This window comes from Agelaius tricolor, unplaced genomic scaffold (genome assembly GCF_023055355.1).
Source record: "Agelaius tricolor isolate 1412-34295 unplaced genomic scaffold, bAgeTri1.0.p SCAF_11, whole genome shotgun sequence".
In the NCBI taxonomy this organism is placed as follows: domain Eukaryota; kingdom Metazoa; phylum Chordata; class Aves; order Passeriformes; family Icteridae; genus Agelaius; species Agelaius tricolor.
This window is the reverse complement of record NW_027269271.1, coordinates 14,967,291-14,986,491: the sequence shown is the minus strand read 5'-3', so window position 1 is coordinate 14,986,491 and position 19,201 is coordinate 14,967,291. Positions and strand designations below refer to the sequence as shown.

At 38.9% G+C, this 19,201-nt stretch overlaps 2 protein-coding genes across 3 annotated transcripts in view; both read right to left on the bottom strand.

The window, feature by feature from the left end:
* The window catches only part of ZNF644 (zinc finger protein 644), a 74,820-nt gene extending 71,646 nt beyond the window's left edge, over positions 1-3,174 (bottom strand). The window contains exon 1 of one of the 2 annotated variants that reach the window (XM_071436315.1): positions 3,053-3,174. The gene's annotated coding sequence lies outside the window, so the exon portion shown is untranslated. Of the gene's footprint in view, positions 1-206; positions 321-3,052 lie in introns of those variants that run through there. The other variant, XM_071436313.1, reaches the window with a different exon arrangement.
* An 8,839-nt stretch (positions 3,175-12,013) lies between these two features.
* The window catches only part of HFM1 (helicase for meiosis 1), a 31,937-nt gene continuing 24,749 nt past the window's right edge, over positions 12,014-19,201 (bottom strand). Inside the window, exons 28-38 of the mRNA XM_071436309.1 lie at positions 18,639-18,742; positions 17,004-17,159; positions 16,660-16,755; positions 16,135-16,253; positions 15,228-15,310; positions 15,027-15,136; positions 14,824-14,922; positions 14,302-14,392; positions 13,930-14,035; positions 13,407-13,564; positions 12,014-13,141 (exon numbers count right to left, since the gene is read on the bottom strand). Of these exons, the coding sequence (XP_071292410.1) occupies positions 13,075-13,141; positions 13,407-13,564; positions 13,930-14,035; positions 14,302-14,392; positions 14,824-14,922; positions 15,027-15,136; positions 15,228-15,310; positions 16,135-16,253; positions 16,660-16,755; positions 17,004-17,159; positions 18,639-18,742 (1,189 nt within the window). The 3' untranslated portion in view covers positions 12,014-13,074. The remainder of the gene's footprint in view (positions 13,142-13,406; positions 13,565-13,929; positions 14,036-14,301; positions 14,393-14,823; positions 14,923-15,026; positions 15,137-15,227; positions 15,311-16,134; positions 16,254-16,659; positions 16,756-17,003; positions 17,160-18,638; positions 18,743-19,201) is intronic.

The window sequence follows — 19,201 nt, the reverse complement described above, 5'->3', positions numbered from 1 at the left end:
CATAATTCGTTCTGCCCCAAAGTATCACTAGAGTATCACTTAGAAGACGAGAAGGTTTGAGGTGAAGTTTCTTAGTAGAGAAACACAGCAGATGCCATGCGGGGAGCAGCAGCCTGGAGGCTGACAGGACCTGCTGTGCAGAGACGCCGGCCTGCAGGACAGGGGCAGAGGAGCCTACGGACAGGAGGGCTCCAGAAATTACATACCTGCTGGCTGAGAGCCGGTAGAGCTGCAACAACCAAGAGGGGCTGGTCCTCATCAGCCGTGCAGAGCTGCGGGCTCCTTCCCGGCGGAGGCGGACGTGGGCGCGTCACGTGCGGCCGTGTCCCCGCAGCCCCGCTTCCTGCGGCCGCGTCCCTGAGGCCGGTCCCTTCAGCCCCGCTTCCTGCGGCCGCGTCCCTGAGGCCGGTCCCTTCAGCCCCGCTTCCTGCGGCCGCGGCCGCTCAGCCGTGTCCCCTCAGCCCCACTTCCTGCAGCCGTGGCCCCCGCGGACGGCAGTGGCTTGGCCAGTGCAGCGACTGCGGCCAGCGGGGAAAAGCCGCTGTCTCGGCAGGGCTCACTGGGAGAATGTCCCGGAACGACATCCCTGCCTTTGCCCGCTGGTTTAGAACTAATGCCTAGAAACGAGTGTCCCCCAAAACGGAGCTTCCACACAACAGAATGCTTAAAGAAACTGCACCAAAATGTGTATAATGAAGTTGGGAATTAAACACTGGGGATTCAGGATCTGACTGTGTATAAAGGAGGCCTTGTCCCATCAGAAGTCAACCGATGACTAAAGCCAGGAACAAAGCAAACCTGGAGCACCTCAGAACAGAGAATACCATCGAATGAAGCCAACAGCTGAAAAAAAGAGAACCATTAGAGTTATATCCCCTTTCACCTCCTAGCAGTATGTGAACACAATAAGGTCAAACCTAGACAGAACTTCTGGGTGTGTGACAAGTTTTCACCAAGAACCTGTGGTTTTAATCCAGCATGTGAAATCTTTGCACAAGCTCCACACTCCTGAATACTCCACAGTTTTCCTTGGCTGGGGTGTGGGACAAACACAAGACCAATTCTTCAGCCAAGACTCATCTCTATGGCAAAAACTATGAGCTAAGAATACACACTCACTGTGTCAGCAGGTCCTATACATTAGAAGCACTGCAAGGGTTAATAACAAAAGAAATGGCAGGATATATTGAGTTTCAATTACAGCTTGTATACAGAAAGTAAGGATCCTTATTCAGGAGTGAATCCTACTCAATGAAATGTGAATTTTAAGTAAATGCAAATAGCCTACACTGAAAATGTGAAAAATAAACAAAATATCATTTAATTTAATTTGAGTGCCCAAGCAAGTAATTTTCAAGTCTGTTTAATGTTTAGGAAGAAAAAGCCTTAGTTCAGTCTCTGCAAATGGTTTTAGTTACTTCTGTGACTTTCCATCTCTTGAGGATAATCTACTCCTAATAAGGACAATTGCTTAGATTTATTACCCCACTGAGGTCTTGTTAAAGATCTAACAAAAATCCTATTTAAATGAAAAGGACAATAGAATTTAAAGTCAGTGTAGAGTTTAATTAAAACCTGAAACAGAATCAATGTCTTCATGCATTAGAAAAGCAAAAACAGATTTCAAAGCTGTTAAACTACGTGTAATTGGCATAAACTATCCATTGAGCTAAAGTTAAAAAAAAAAAACCAGACTATCATATGAAAATTGAAGTCTATTAATAAATAAAAAACCTGATACATGTGCATAGCACCATATTTTTGCATTCATTTTTTTATTTGCCTAATTTGCTAAGCATATTTTAGAGCAAACATGAAACAAGCTAGCTGTTAAGTTGAACAAATCCAAAAGGGACAAAAAGAGACTGACTGAAATCAATGCATTAACATGAACCAGCATTTAAAAACGTTTCATAATGTTCCCAAAGAGAGCATGTAAACTGCAGCAGTCTCAGTGCAAAACTGCTGTAATCTGTGCTCCTATGTAGTCATTATTCATACATGGGAGTATACAGCTCCTAAGTCATTTTTCATGCATGAATAGTTTAAAACCCAAAATCACTGACATAAATCCACAAGGGAGACCTCCCTTTTGAAAGTCTCGAGAACTCTGAGAAGGAATGTGAAGCCAGATACCAGTCCATGTGCTGACAAAACTTTTCTGTAGGGAAGGATCTGCGTGCAGCCCCACTCCGACCGCAGGCACACCCAGGCCTTCCCCAGCCCCAGAGCCGCCGCCGGCCTCCTGGGTCCCGTCTGCAGAGCCAAAGCCCGCAAGGCCGCAGAGCCAAGCCAGGTCTTGCCACCTCTCCCTTCCCCTACCGACATGCAACAGGGACCTCGCACACAGGGAAGGGAGGTCAGCGCTACAGCTGCTTTGGGCACGCACTTTCCTTTTCAGGAGAAAATAAATTCTGAGACAAAAACTATCCCATAACCTATTTCTGCATTAAGGAAAAGGCTCTTTTCTTCCTATTCCTTCCCACAGGAAGGGTGAGGGGCTGGCTGAGGCGGGCAGACGCGGATGGGCTCGGTGCAGGGGAACAGCACACCGAGGCGCTCCACGCAGCAGTGACGGGAAATGGTGGCCGGGCTCGGCCGTCCGCTCTGGCTGGCCCAGTTATCACCCGAGAGTGACAAAGTAAGAGTCAGGAGGAAACTGAGGTGCTGAAGTGGGTCACACGACTCCCTCGTTTGGAAATATCCCGAAAGGATGATACGTCACCTTCCCTCTGCAGCACATCAGTCCCTTGTTAACCATTTAACCAACATGGTCAAAATACACTGCAAGCCCACAGAACTGGCCATCTTACGTAGGCCTCTCCCCGTTTAAAATTACAACTCTTACTCTACGGTACAGTCGGCGCCCTTTCTTTTAGCTTGCATTTTGCAGGGGTGTTCAGTATTAAGGGCTCCCTTTAAGTCCGGAAACACCTGCCCGAGCAAGGCCAGCTGCGAGCCCTGCCACCAAGTCCCTGCGGGGCGCGGGTGGGCGGCGGTGGCGGCCGGGTCCCTCCCGCCGTCCCTGCCCGCGGCTCTGTGTGTCACCTACCCGGCAGTGCCGAGACGCGAGAGCTCTCAGGACAAGCACGGTGGAACACACCATGGGGTGCCTGCAGCACAAGCCGTGCCATACCTCGGTCTCGCCCTGAGCCTGGTGCCAGCACCGAGGGGAGGCGCACGGTGACACTCGAGTGCCATCGGCTAAAGCACCCGGAGGGCGGCGCCCCGAGGGCGGCAATCCCGGCCGTCCCGGGCCGCCCCCACGCACGGCCAGCGAGGCGGCCTCCGTCCTGCAGGGCCAGCGAGGCGGTGGCCTCTGTCCCGCACTGCCCGCGGGCTGCAGGGAGCGGGCGCGGAGCCAACGCCCCCGCGCTGCCCCCGGGCCCGGCCCTGCACTGTCCCCCCGCACTGCGCCGGGGGCGCGGAGCTGCCGCGGGTGCGCAGTGAACGAGGGCTCGTCCACGCACGGTTCCTGCACGGCGGACAGGCGATTCCTCAATGCGCCTCAGGCCGGCGATTGTGAGCGCAGTAAGGGAGGGGAAATCTCCGATGTCAGCCCTCTGTGAAAGACATTAAAACACTTAAGTGTGCGGTGCGTCCTGGGGGTTGTATTTCTCAATGACCTTTTTAAAGAAATATGGTCTGAAATCTCTTGTCAGGGTCTGCAGGAAAGACACAGCTGTTTACACATGGTAGCCAGTACTTGGAATTACCCATTGCACTTGGTGACAAAGAGCTCCTCATTTCCCATTCCATCCACACAAGGAGTGGAAATGTCAATTTAGTGCTGCTCTATTTTTAATTCTTTCACTACAGACACAAAGCCTAGCACAGTTTCAAGACAATGAGGAATGCTATGAAGCTGGGATGAAATCTTGGAGCATCCCAAGCCCTTCCAACCACCTCTATAGCTAACAAGAGAACTACTACTACATACTTAGGTAAATTATGACTAACTAAATAAAAAATAGTCTTGAAAATAAACTAATAGCTGCCAATGACAATTCTAAGCAGGATTTAGGACCTCTGTTTCATTAATGTTATGTAGTTCACTTGCCACATACATGAAACAAAGGCTACTTTCCAATCAAGGATGAGTGAAATAAAACCGTGGAAGGTAACATTTGAGTCTACTTTGCTCTTTGTACACATGCACTTTCTTCTGGTAATAACAGCACTGCCAAGGGATAAGCGACAGGCTTCTCAAAAGACAATTCACAAAACAACCTTACAGAACAACTGGCCTGGTACAACAGCTGAGTGGCACAGGGCAAGAGTGGAGCTCCACAGCGTCAACAAGCTTTTCTGACAGAACACAGATTTACACTCAGTGACTATTTTCATTACTGATTAGGTTTCCACATCTTCACGAGCACATTCCAGTCATACTTCCAAAAGTATCTGGCCAGTCAGCACAACCTTGTATAGCAGTAGACAAAATGGCATCTGCATAAAGTTTGCCTACAGGGGAGAAAAGGCAAAATACAGGCATGAAGGTGATGCTTGTTCCAAACTCAGCATTACCCGCAAAGCCTCAGTGCTTCATGTAAGAAACAGGTGGTTCCTAAAGCTGCGCCTCTGAAGGAGGCAATACTTTGTCCACTATTTTTTCTCCTGTTTTGCTTTTTAGTCATGCTATGTCCTAAATTCAGTCTTAGAACAGATACCCCACTCCTGCATTAAAAGTTATGGGAGAGACTTTTTTATAGAACCACATCTATCCAATGCTTCTTTAGTAAACTTATTCTGTTGGGGTAACAGATTGTTGTCCCTGTCCTGGAGGGAGCTGATCCTGGACATGTGGCTGCTCTGTGTGTCCTCCCTGATGCAGAGCTCTGGAACTCTCCTTCCAGGGCTGGATCATGATGTTTACATGTCTGACACCAACTCTACCTATGGCTGCACTCACAGATTTTTCAGTAAACACTTACACAGCTACAGCACCTGACACTATATCAGTCCAGCATTTCCCAAATATTAGGGGTATGGAAGAATGCAGATAAAGTACTTTACTTCCATCATCCCACTCCAGGAAAGGAAGCAATTTCTAACAGGGCTTAAGTAAGCAAAAGGTGAGGACTACAATCAACTAGGGCCACAAATACAAATTATAATTACCTCAGTAGAGAGGTAAATGTTTCAGCACTAACATGTGAAAGCTTGAAATTTGGTGACATATTTTCAAATCAGCCTCAGAGTGACAAACAACCCAGAGGAATACATATAGCTACTCTGGAAAGTGTTAATGCAGATTAAATCCAGTCAATAGCAGAAGTCAGAGTTATTCATAAATTCTGGTTCTCAGATCTGCTCTTCCAGAAGAAAAGCACTTTAAGAATGCAACAGATGCTTTGCTTTTGAGCACACTCCAGTAGATCTCAGTACTGCTCATGTACACCTGAACAAGCAGGAGTTCATTCAAGGGAGGGAGCCAGCCTGTCCCACATCTGTTATAACTTACCCACTTGCAGGACTAACACCCAGTTATCTCTATAAAGCTAAACCAAACAAAACCAGGAAGAGGTAAGGTGTTAAGAGCAGCTAGCTCTTTTTCATCCTGTCCACAAGGACCCCAAACTAGCAATTGTGTTTAGGTAGATATTTTTCTATTTGATAAGCACACACAGAATCCAGATTTATAAATGCAAATGTTACTGGAATGGGAGGATAGAATTGTTCTTTAAATCACAACAAGTCTGAACTGTTGGAGAACTAGAATTAATAAAAAAGCTTGAAAATTAATGTTTCCATTGTGTCACTGCAGGGCAAATCTTTCTCTCCAGTCCTTCCAATCTGAAATGGTTCACAGAGGTGCCACAGACACCTGCTCTAAGAAACTCACCTTTCTCCTGTCACTTCTAAAGCTTGCTCTGTCCCACAACCAAAATCCCAGATCCTCCATAATACTGCCGACAAGATCTCAGATTTCCCTTCTCTACCCAACCTGGGAGCATCAGGTATCTTCACCTCTGAGCACTGCTCAGTTCCTCTTAGAGGAGATGTCTGCCCCTTCCAGAACACAGGATGCACACGGGTGCTCTCTGTATAACTTTCCTCACACCTGCAAAAGTTGCAGCAACAGAGTATAACAGTACTTCTGCAGTGAGCTCAATGTTCACCACCCACACAGGAAGGGGAAGTACAGGAACATCACAACCAGCTGTGGAGGGACTTGGGTTTTGCTTTGAGACAATCCTTTTTATATACAAAGACTCTAGAAAGTCATATTTTCTTGAGCACAGTTGCTTTTTAAAAGCAGGAGGTATTTTTTTTCTCAAAATTCAAAGAGGCACTCAAATGCACTAAGCATAAACATGCTTTTAGCATTTTATTAAGCAAACTGCTTCTAACTGTCACAATGACTGGTCCTATCTTACTGTCCCCTTTTCCCAGTCACTAATGCTGCATGAACATGCAGATACACCCATCTACTAGAACAAAATGCAACGAAGCCTCTACCCAACTTTGGATCTGCTTAAACTGACAGTAAAGTCACAAGTTACAGCAGGAACTACTTTTAAGTATTCTCAAGAAAATACAATTAAATAACAAAACTAGAAAAAAAAAATCACAGCAGGTCCTACACAAGTGTTCAGACGAGAACTTAAAATAACACCTTATTTCTTTTCGGGTTACGGTTTGTTTTGCACTACATTTAAATATTCTACCGTGTCTCTAGGCAGTGTGAGACAGTCATTCTGCAGCAAAACTTCTGCCAAAGTAGGCTCTGGTGGTGGAATGCATTTAGAAATGATGGCCAGATGATGGCACGGTAAACGTCCTTCTTTTGACAGGCCATACATGTCTATTAGAAATATTCCTTGTTCCATATGCATGTGGAGGATAAGACACAAACACTCCTCACACAGAACAACTACCTCCTGGAACACGTCAGCAGAGTATTTACTGCCAAATCCAGAAGGAGTTTATGATTCTTACATTGTCCCCATTAATGAGAAAAATGTCACTATACAAAAGCTCTCTCTTTTTTTCCCTTTCTTATCAAATCCTTCAAACAGCTGATAACTAGCTTTTATAGATTGGAGAGTCAGATGGAATTCTGAACCTATTATTTTACTAAAACCCCAGGGGTCAACTTATCACCCGAAAACCATTTTACATGGACAATTTGACTTTCATGTGGAGTGTCAGAACATACCCTAGATGGAAATCTAAAATAAATTATATGGAATAGTGCCTTCTTTGTGCTGAAATTTATCGGTCCCACACTACAATAATTTTGAAAATTGTATCCCTTAAGCTACAGTGCTGAGATATTATTAACTGCTTGAACTGAAAGAGCAGGTCTGATCGGCTGCTATAAAGTCTATGGACAGAGACTAATTTCTATTGAACCACATGCTTATCTGGAGCTGTGTTCCACCATTGCAAGCTGCCAACTTTATTTTCTTCCAGAATACACTGCCCATCTTTTTGCCATCATCCTCAGTATGCACTGTCACTTCAGCAAATCCATTCCAGGAGCTAAGAATGTATCTAAGCTTCTGCTAATACGGTTGTCTGAGACAATCACACCCAGGAGACAGGGAGGGAGATCCATCCACTTGTACCTCTTATCTTTGTAACACAAGTTATTTTCCTCACTAAGCAAGCCTCCAGTGTCTGAAATGCATCTCTGGGATGTATCACAAGATAAGCATATCTATTTCATGGCCGACACTTTCTTTATCACTTTTGCTGCCATACTTAAGAAATAACATTATTTGATAATGTGCTGATGCTTTGGTCAATGCACCTTTTACATCTGTTAGTACAATTTTTAGAAACCAAATTGACCTCAGAGTCTGAAATCTTTATAATTGAGAAGATACTGAAAATGATAAATGATACAGCTGCTGGGTGACTATTCTTTGAGGGGAAATTCCCAACTAGACAGAAAAACCTTCTCCAGGCATAACACATAAGACACAAGGAGAGAGTTCTGGGATAAAAGAAGTGTATTTCCTACACACAGGAACCTAACAAGTCTGGAATAAAACAGCTAAAATATTACTCCACACCAGGAAAAATAGGAATAAATTGTACTGCCTCATTTTCATTCAGATAATTTAATGGCCTTTATAAACTGAAAGAAATTGCTAAAAAGGAGGTTCTGATTTGCACATCCAAGTTTCTAGATAGCACTACTTTCATTTTTTCTTTACTAGACAGTGTCAAGCTCTCCATGAGGCATTCAAAACTAACAACTATTTACTGTGGCAAATCAATCTCTCTAAGCAGAGAACCTATTGCTTCCAGCAATAGCAATCGGCTCACTAAGACCTTTGCCAGGCAGGAATTTGAAAACCAAGGCATGGCAGGTCTCTTCCAAACCTTTTAATGCCTGTCTCTCCAACATCTTTCTTTTATTTTAGGATGGATCTAAGAAGCAGCAGGAGCCTGTCAGTAAGTGGACACTTGTCCCGAATGAGTGGCTTGGCTGTTTAAAGAAACACCATCAAAGGTATTGGCAAAGCAGGATATAAGAATCTGTGAAAATATACAGAGTTCAATGGCAAGGTTCGCTGTATTACTTATTGTATTATACAGATTAAAGCATAAAAAAGAGTAATATTTCTGTGTCTACTTTCATTACATCCTACCATTTATTAAAGTGACTAGTTAGCAAGTTAGCAGCCTTTTTCTGTCTCACTCAAACAGCAGGAATTCTCTCATATCACAAATTCACAGTACTGGAGATAAGGAAAAGTGCCAAGTTAGGAGTTTTCCACTTGCACTGATGAATATTCTGAGTACTTTTAAATGCTTAAACTGATGAGATAAATGTTTTGGAATTAGATCAAAATAAGAAATCCATAATTTCAAAGGATAAAGCCTGAATCTAGCCGGAAGATCAGGTATCAACATGCAGCAGCTTAAAACAAGTTATGCAAGCTGACCTTAAGATGTGTGAATATCAGGTTTCCAGTGCAGAACTATGTATTTTTCAATATAGTTTTCTGAGCAGAAATCATGAGATGTCATTTATATGCAAATCAGACTACATTCTGCAGAAGCATGGGAATTATTTGCACTTAATAAAGCCTCATAAATAGGTTTTGTCTCTAAGTGGGTGGGGGAACAGCAAATATATCATAGCCATTTACAGTTACAAATGTCTTTTTATTTTGAAAGCTATATGCATCCTTTAATAGGAAGTTTCACAGTTACAAAAGAAACATTGTTTCCTTTATATAAACAAAATATCCTTACAGTTTTCAAAATAAAATGTTTTGCCTTATTCCCTATGCTCAGCTATCTAAAATATAGAAACTGTCATGTAGCCCCAGTCAAAAAGACATGCTAGTTCCATGCAGTATATATTTTAAATACAGGAAGAAATTACTTATTATTATATCTGGGCAATTTTATTATATTTGAAAGGACATATACCTTATTTATGTGTCCTTCTTCTTTATCCACCCAGTACCATCTACTGCATTTCTGCAAAGCATGTTAACATTTTCACACACCACCAATTAGATGTGCCCCTCAAGTCCTGGCACAGGGAAATAATCCATTTAAGAAGCACAAGAGGACAGACTCGGACCACTCAAAGCACATTCCCCACAGTGTAGTGTTTCAGTGTGGTAGGTAGCACACTAAAGCAAACTGGGAACCAACTCTTCCTGACTGGTATAAACAGTCTGGACTGGGGCTCCTGTTAAGGCAGGACTGCAAGTCGACAGTAGCACATCCTTTCCAGTCTCTTCACAACCAGAGGGAAGAGCAACAGTGATAAGCACTGCCTAGAGACAGACAGACCTACTGCTTACAGAGGTGCACTCCTTACCCCAGCCCATTCCATCTGAAACCCCCATCAGGGCACATGCAGACCAGGAATTACAACACTGAGAGAAACTGAAGGCTTAAACTGATACCATTTAATGTCACACAGACTTCAAGAACAAATACAGAAGCATGGCTAAGCCAGGTTTATCTCAACTGAACAGCCAATAAACAGCCAATAAACACCTGTCCTTTTTCTATCTGATTGTTTTCAGTCAAGCTGAATTAATCACTGAAAGCACTGTATGTGCCTCAGTTAATTCTCATGGAAGTCTTCCAAAAATGCAGTGTGTTATTAGCCCTCTGCAGGAAGAGAATTTTACCCTGATTAGTACCTTCTTTTCTATTTCCTTGTTAAGCAAAGGAGCTTGGAAAAAACCCAGGCATTCAAAGATCTCATTTTAGAGATATAATTAAAGATTCTGGCAGTAAAACAATTGACATGATATGACTCTTTTGCTCATCTACATAACATGCAGACAAAGTGACATAAAGAGCTAATGCAAGACACCCTTTCTTTCAGAAGAGGTACCATCTGAATACTGTCATAATGATGCATTAGAATGGTATCATTTGTGCTCTGCAAAATGACTAATTTCAAATATTTTGTGTATGTTGGTTTCATACAGCGACTTCTGTTCATTCTTTATCATTATTCTGACTGCCTTTAAGAGCACCAACTTTTATACATCACATAACTATTCTGTGAAGGTATATCTAAGTAAAAATACACCCAAATAACAAGGGTCTGACTTGTTGCAGCTGCTCTTATTTTGACAATTACTGTAATGTTTAACTCATTAAAATCTTCAAATACAGGAATAAAAGCTATATAATTAAAATGTGCTCAAGACATTGCCCACACAATGAAAATTATGTTACAATACATTTGCAGTATTCTGTATGCTGTAACTTACCTTATACACAAAGATGTCTCGCAACATGTTTAAACACTATACTTATTTTCCCACTACTTTTGAAGATTATAGGTTTTGAGTGCATATTGCATTTTCTTCAGGCACAGATATGGTTGATCTCAGTTTATATTTTGAAATCAGTATGTGTGACAGGACAAGGAAGCATATAAGGAAGTTGAAGTTAAATTAAAAGCAGGTATAAGCATGTATTTTATTATGGGGAATCACACAAGTAAGATAGTAAAATCTGACTTCTCATCACATTGAATTTTCTTTCACTTCTCCATTATAGAAAACAGTATTTTTTATAATGTAAATTTTGTAGAATCATCCCTAGACTAAAGTCTGTGGCATCCTGCAGTATCCCCAAAGAATTACTTACACAATCCCATTGATTGAAACTCAAGCCACTCATTTAATGTTTCAACTCTATGTAGAATTAAAATAAGGACCAGTTTGGACTCTAACAAATTTTTTATGTACTTTAGTCTGTATTTTACTCATTGTCAGTAGCTTAGTGAAAATGTCTGATAATATCCTGTTGAATTTGTCTTTTTTAGCATTTGGTCAGCACCTGAAACAAAGCACAGCCATCTCTTGCCCTTTTATTCACCTTAGGAAAATTAGATCCTTACAAGGATGATAAAGGAATTCAGTGTCTCACATGCACAAGCAAAGCAATATTCAGTGATCCTTTCTGTGAAATTACAGCACACCAGCTTCTCCATGTCACTCTCAACACAGGTAATTTGGACAGTTGCACCAGAGAGCAATTCAGCCCACTACAATCTAAAATATCTTCTGACAGTGTCTGCCTCTTTCTAGTGACTAGACAGGGAATCCAGGTGAATTAGGTTTATCTCTTAATGGGATTCAATTAAACAATGGCAATTACAGCTCTCCATAGCTATGTCAGTACTTACTTTCTAGGGTGTGACCTGGGGTTTTGGTCTCCTGATTATTTATATGAAGCATCTTTTGAGAAACACCACTGTGTCTGCCTAGGAGCCACCTGTTTCCCATGGAAATCAGAAGATGGTGACGTGCAGGAAACAAAATCTGCATTCTTAAATCTTACCCTGACACAGAACTGGAATGTGTACATGACCAGGATTGCTGGGCTAAATGTAGCAGTAGTACAGTAATTCTGACTTACATCAGCTTGGAAGCCTGATTTTAAAAAATCTGACAAAAAGAGATCTGACATACTAATAACTCTGAGATATAATAAAATATTTGAGGTGTAGTGGGGCCTGCTGGCATTTGCATAGTCAAAAACATATTGAGGAGTGAGTATTGAGGCTGCTTAGAGTAGGCCATTCTTTCATGCAGAGAAAGAGTTATATTAAGTCAAAAGCATAAGGAAACACTGGAGTCAAGCCAAATGTTATTAGTTGAGAAAATTACAACCTGGTAGTGGAGAAAAACACAGCTGCATTTAGTTGCACCATAAACAACATTGAAAGAATAGACAGCTAATGTTCCACATGTGATTGTAGCATTTTAATTCCTCACATTTTAAATAATTAACAGTAAATTTAACATTCTCTTGGATTTTAGGCAATATCCCATATTCTACTAACTGTTGAACTTGCAAAGTCTACTATTCAAACACTAAAGCTACAAGAAAATATCCAAATCCAATGCCTGGTGCCTAAATCTGTATTAGGACACATGAACGTCCCTTTTATGACCTAGGGTAGGAAACTGAACAGGCAAGAGAGTTTTAGAGTATTTTAAAAGACATTTAACAACTGGTTTGCTGAAAATCTGGAAACAATATCTGCTTAAGTTGCACTTTTTTTATTAACACATAGCACTGTCAAAAAGAATATCTAGAATCTAGGATAATCTATCATCCTATTACTTCTCTTTATAAATCTAATTATTTTACAGCACTATGAAAAATTCAACTTGAGAGAAACTGAAAGAAAAACCTGAAAAATATTACAAAATTTCCAACAAAAGAATTTTTCATTCCCCTAAAGATTATTTGAGAAGCAGGACATGTTACTATAAACACTTAATCCTTTACTTTCTCTAATGGGATTTTCTGTTATCTGTTAAAGTACCCTCAAATTATGAACTATTCTCCTTTGACACATTTCAATATTTTTCTTTATAATCCTGAAAACAGCAAGGTCAACAAAAAATACTTTAATACTTGTAAAACAAGATATTATTTCTTATGTTCTATAAATTCTACAACAAAACTGGTGTCTAATTTATTGTATATTCTATGCAGCAATCCAGCTATTAATAAATAGGTATACAACAGGAATCAAACTCTCTTGACTGGAGCCTTACTGTAAAATTGACTGTAAGTTCTTTCCCCAGCACTTACAATGTATTTTGTTTACATGTTTTACAAAATACCATCAAATATTCCAAGAAAGGGCTTGACATCATTGGTTTCATCATCAAGAAGAAATCTAAAGAAGATGAAGCAAACAAACAAATAAGGTATAGCACATCAAAACCTATGGAATCAGGAACGCTATAGAGTCAAGAGAAACCAAGACAAGCAATTTTAAGTAATGTCTCTTAAGAAAAATTATTTGTTACTATTATTGTGAAAACTCAACTTTTTAGCAATGAATATTAGAAACTAACACATTGCCCAAAAGTCTGTATTCCATGAAGAACTAAGCACTGTAACACTGAAGAAACAGAAAAACATATGTAAGCTTTTCTTACCTGGGATCTACTTCTTTTTCCTGCTCTTTTGTGAAAATAAAAAAATCTTCTTTCCTAGTGAATTTCGAAGAGTCTGAGATTATTTCTCGGATGGAAGAACACTGTAAATTTTTTTGCTCTTGAGAAGGACTTGAATGTGTTTTTTCTTGAAAACTGAACTGCAACACAAACATTTAAAAGTATACATGGTTAAACCAACTGAAGCTCCCAGATTGTTGTACAATGTAGTACTGGTATTTAATTGATATTATGATATTTGACAAGGACCAAGCATGTGATGAATCTAAATATATACAGGACAGAGAAATGATCAAATTGAGTAAATAGTTTTGAGATTGTGCTATATAAAGTAAATTCATATCCTTTTTCTGTGCATCAGGAATATCCCAATGAACAGAGAATGATTTGGACAATTTGAAATTAATGATATCCTAATTGATTCATCAGTCAGATATGGCAGATATATTTACGCAATAAGTACTCAAATGATAGAAAATTCAGTTGTCAATATATTTTTACTCACCAAAGTTATATTTCTATTCTGTACAGATAAATTCACTTTTGATGTGCTATTGACCACAGAAACATCTGAGTTGTGAATACTGGACTCATCTTGTACCGTGCATGAACTGAAAATACCAAGTTGAATAATTTCAGTATTTTTACGGAAGGGAAAAATTATTTTCTGTTCAATTCAGGTTTTTCTACTTATTTCTCTGCACACTTAAATAAAAACCAAATTAAAATAATGCAACAAGGCATGCCTTTTAAACACTGAAATTTCACTCACTTTTATGAGTGAACAACCTTCTATACATTTAATTACACAGATACATGTGAAATACAGACAATATTTTAAACTGAATAAAACAGTAGTAAATTATGTAAGGCTTACTCTTTTGAAATGTTATTTGTGACTTTGCTTGATGTATACTGGCAGAGGGGCTGACATTCATCTGGACTTCTAAGGCAGATATTTCCATGTTCTGTGAAAGAATGAAAGCTTTAAAAAGAGGGTTGAGAAGAAGCCACAACCCCTTCTAAATATTTCCCATGTTATGATAAATAATACTTTGAAAATTATGAAAGTGTCTTAACTCTTGCAATATTTCTTCTTTGGGTTTTGGGCTAATATAAAGATAAGCAGAGATATACAGTCAATATACATTATGAAACAACAATTATGCAGTTGCAGGCCATCAAAAAACTTTAATTGTGAGTTTTTCAACTCTCCCTTCTGTATTGGATTTGTCAAAATATATGTGACATTCAAGGCAGAATAATAAATCTGTCAGTCTAGTCAATTAACCAAAAATTTCAGGTGGTTCTATTCATTGTATATTATTATAACTTATTCTCAAATAATAGCCTGTAGAATAATTTTAGGAAAGAAAAAAGTTTGTTGAAATAACCTTACCTAATTCTCTACTGACAAAATTACTGGCAAATACCAATTTCTCATCATCAATATCATCCCAAATATCGTCTCTCAGTTCAAAGTCCACATTCAAAGCATCTGAAAAACAGTATCTGCTTTTATCTGTGGCAGAAAAGCATGAAGCATTAATTTAAACATCAAAACAGTAAACCCTGCAATTTTAAACATAAGCAATAACTTACTACTCTTTCCACAATTCTGGGATTGCAGTTGTTTCTGAGATATTTCTAAGGTATTAATATTATCTTCCTGGTCCACTGAAGGTGATAAAGATGACAGTTTATTGCTAGACCTATTTAAAAACAATAAATCAATGACATGTCTGTAAAACAATACAGAAAGTTGCAAAATAAATTTATTCAGAAAGCAATTCTTAGTAATACCTTGGCAAGGCTGGCAATAAAGACTTAGGTGTAAAAACAAATTGTTTGAGATCCACATTTTCAGCTTGATTTAACATCTGCATCTAAAGAAAGCAAAATATTTTAACTTATAAGATATAAACATACTAAGAACTATTATTTTTAACAGGCTTGATGGCATCATTAATATTGTTAGTTAGCACAATTTTTAAATGTTGTAAAACCTTTCTGATGTCTGTCTATCTAATGCACTCAGTTAAAAAGGTTTGAATTATGTGCTTCTGGTGGAGGTATGCAAGCATCCCGGCAAAGCCAGACTGGTCGACTCTCATCTGTGTTAGTGTAGGCTAAATAATCCTCTACTGCAAACAAACAAGCAAACAAAACTGTGAGGTAGAAATAAAACCCTCCAATACCTCAAATGTCATTCTTGCTGCAGAAAGACCTAGTTTACCACTACATTCAGAGGAATAAAGTGCAAGCCATGAAATGTTTCAGAAGTTTAAAACCAATAGGGATAGTTTTCTTATAAACAAGTGGATGTACTTGCCAGTGAAAAAAGGACTTAGTAGCATGACTAATAAATACCACAATTTGTTTCATTCAGGTTATATTTTGCCAAACCAAGTCACAGTGCAGTACCTTCCAACAATGCCTCTCAATCTCACCAACCACAACCTATCAAATGCCATAAAAGAAAAAATATAGAGGATGTGCACAAAAGTGGACCAATGGAAATGTCCCAAAGAACAGTAGAACCTCTCAAAGATTTCTGGACCTTTGTACTTCCTTACTTTTTGCACTCCACACAGAAAAGTCAAACTTGGATCTTCATATTTAGTGATAAAATTTTCTCTGCAAACAATGCCTACAAATATGTAACAGATTAAAATAAACCTATGAAATGGCTGACTGCATTCAAGCGAACCTTTAGACGTTTTACTGGGGGTATAGATGAAACTGAGTTCCTGCTCCTTAAATCAGCTAGGTACAAAGAAACATTTGTGTCCCCATTCATCTGTGACTTTGGAGGTACTCCAGTTTTACCTGAGAAAATGAAGTAAAATAATCTTTAGATTAGTTATAAGGGATAAATCCTAATTGTTTTCAAATTACTTTGAAAAACTTTGCCACTAAGCTTAATATCTCTTGTTAAAAGATTCTAAAAGATTTCACATGCTAACTACAAGATCTAACAGAGTATTTTATAAAAGCATAACAAGTTTGACAATTTTTAAGATCATATGCTAAGTACAAAAAGTATTATTAATCATTGTAGCACCTATAAAAGTGCTACTGCCAAAGCTACTTATAATTGCTTTTATGACTGCATCATAACAACCCATTCTCTTGCTGGTATTGTTTCTATTAACGTAGCTATTGGCATGATGGGAGCTGTTCTCAATTGCATTTCTCTAAAAGTATCAGAAGTAGTAGATTTAATGAAACTCACAGCAGTCATGCCCACACACATCTTTATTTTTACAGCGGTGGTTGCATTCTCTGTTGCCGTATTTCTTGTAAGCAATCTCCTGTTTAAATCTGCCTCCTAGATAAATATAATACAGAAATTCAAACAGTAATATTGGATACCAAACACCCATGATTTTTCTTACTTTCAAAATCATCAAAGAATTGCAGTGTAGTACTTTACAAGTAGAAGCAGCAGAGTTGTATTTTTATTACCTTTGAGAAAGAAACAGCAGGGATGAATAAAGATTTAGTTCCCTAGTGACAGCAAAATTCAATTTTCTGTTGACTTTAGTATCAGCCAGATACTGTGATCTGACCATTTACCTGTAACTACTTTTGCTGCTGGCAAGCTTTGGGGTGAGCTATAACATTTCTCAAGTGTAGATTCAGCTTTCAATTTTTGATTTGTAACCACCTTACGTCCCTCTGGTTTTGGTGTTAAGTAGAAGGCTGTATATGCTCGCTGTATATCAAGGCCAACTTGGAAAATAAAAAGACAAAAATATTAAAACTGCATTCAACTATTTCTATACTACAATTATCTTCAGTTTTCTAAAGTGTTTAAGCAAGTAAATGTTACTCAAAGATCATGGAAATTTAAAAAATTAATTGCCCTTAGAGCACACTCTTGTATGACCAGATTCTTCAGGATTGAGATTAAAAACCCCAAACATTTTTTAGAATTAAAGACATAGTTACTAGAAGAAAAACAAAATTAGTTCCTTTAACCAAATGTTCTTGTATTGTGTTAAAACTACATTTATCTATGACTTGCACAGCTGATAAAATTTTAACTTTTAAACTCTACTCCAGTCTGTGTTCAGGAGTATCAGGAGCTCTGTACTGGCAAAGGCAAAAAATGAATATGTTGATAATGCTTCTCAAGCTGAAGGCCAATATTCATGACAGACTGAGAGACACCCTTTGTAAAAAGAGTAATTTTGTCTTTTATTAGGGAAATAAAATTTGCTGGAAAACCAGACAGGCTTTTAAAAAATGTGAGATTTCCTTGAAGTCTGAAATAGGAACAGACTTAAAAATAAGTAGAGACTAGGAAGACCTGTTTTTAGTCTAATTTCACTGTTACCAGTTTCAGAAAAATTAACTGTTGTGCTGAGTTCTACTGGACTCAGTACTGAGTACTTTATCTACTGTACCTGCAGATAAAAGGACAATTTTCATTTCTGTGTGGTTAGAAAACCCTTTTTTCCAGAGCCACAGGTCTAGCTATAGAAATATAGATTATTCCAGGCTTGATTATTGTAATAATCTCAATGTCAATATTTACCATGGAAGCATCAACTACACTTCAGTTAACCTAACACAGAGCACTTTTTCTTTACTGGTGGGGCACGATGACAGAATTGAACAGAGCCAGTTTATCTTTAAATTGTTTCTTGAAGTTTTGTGTTTCACGGTCATAAGGGGATCCTTTGCTGCTATAGTTCAAACTGCATGAAAATTATCACTGAGGGGACCCATGTTTAAATCTGCACATAGTAAGGCACAACATTTCCAGCTGTAGGAATTTCTTGTTACCAAAGTGGAGATGAACCACATCCAGCACCTCTTTACTACAGTGCAAAACCTAACCATTCACAAAGACAGCTCTGCTCAGCATAAATAACCTGTCAGGCTGATAGGTTATCTCTACTGAAAGTTAACTCACTTGAAGGAGAAGGACAACAGAGAATCCCAACCTGTATCAACAGAGCAAAATACTGTCTCCTAGTAACATCCTAGTTTTGATGCTTCTCAGTTCCTTAATGTCGCAGTAAATTAAATAACCTGATAAGTAATTGTGAGAGGTAGTATGCAACCCAGTAAAATACATGTTATAGAGCTTTGTTTCCAGACCAGCTCACTTTATTATACTTTGGCTTAACAGAAAGTGTTTTAGTTATTTGTTCCAAAATCTTATGCATATTGTTTTTTAATTCAAAGAATACCTTAACCTACCATAATCAGAACTAATTAAATTTATACTAATGTCTTCTGATTTATCAGCTCTTTTAACTTCAATTTTCTTCATCCAATTTCCAGTTTTCAGGAGCACAGAATCCCTGTAATGCATCAGCAAAAGTTGTTAGACAAGGACAGCATACTATGGTATGCATACTATGGTATCTGTAACCAAGTGAAAGAGCCTGCATTTGGTTCTAGTTCTTTCGTTTTGCTTGATAATTGGCCTAAGAATAACTCTTCAATAATGTTTGATTTATGGCCATAGGAGGGCCAGGATCCTGCAGATGAGTTTCAATTTTGCCCAAAGTGCCAGATTTTGGCCAGAATTCTCATGAAGGTCAAGCAGTTGGAAAAGATTCTGTTTCTCTTTTCCCATTTGCTCCAAGCATCTCTTAGCCAACAGGAGAATTTAAATCCATCTCTGAGGGAAAAAAAGAATTTCTAAAATATAATTAAAGAAATATAGCTAACAGGAGGAAGTAACAACTGGTTTACCTATATTTTTAAAAGGTATTTTACTTGTTTTAGATTTATGGGAAAATTATTATGACTTTTCC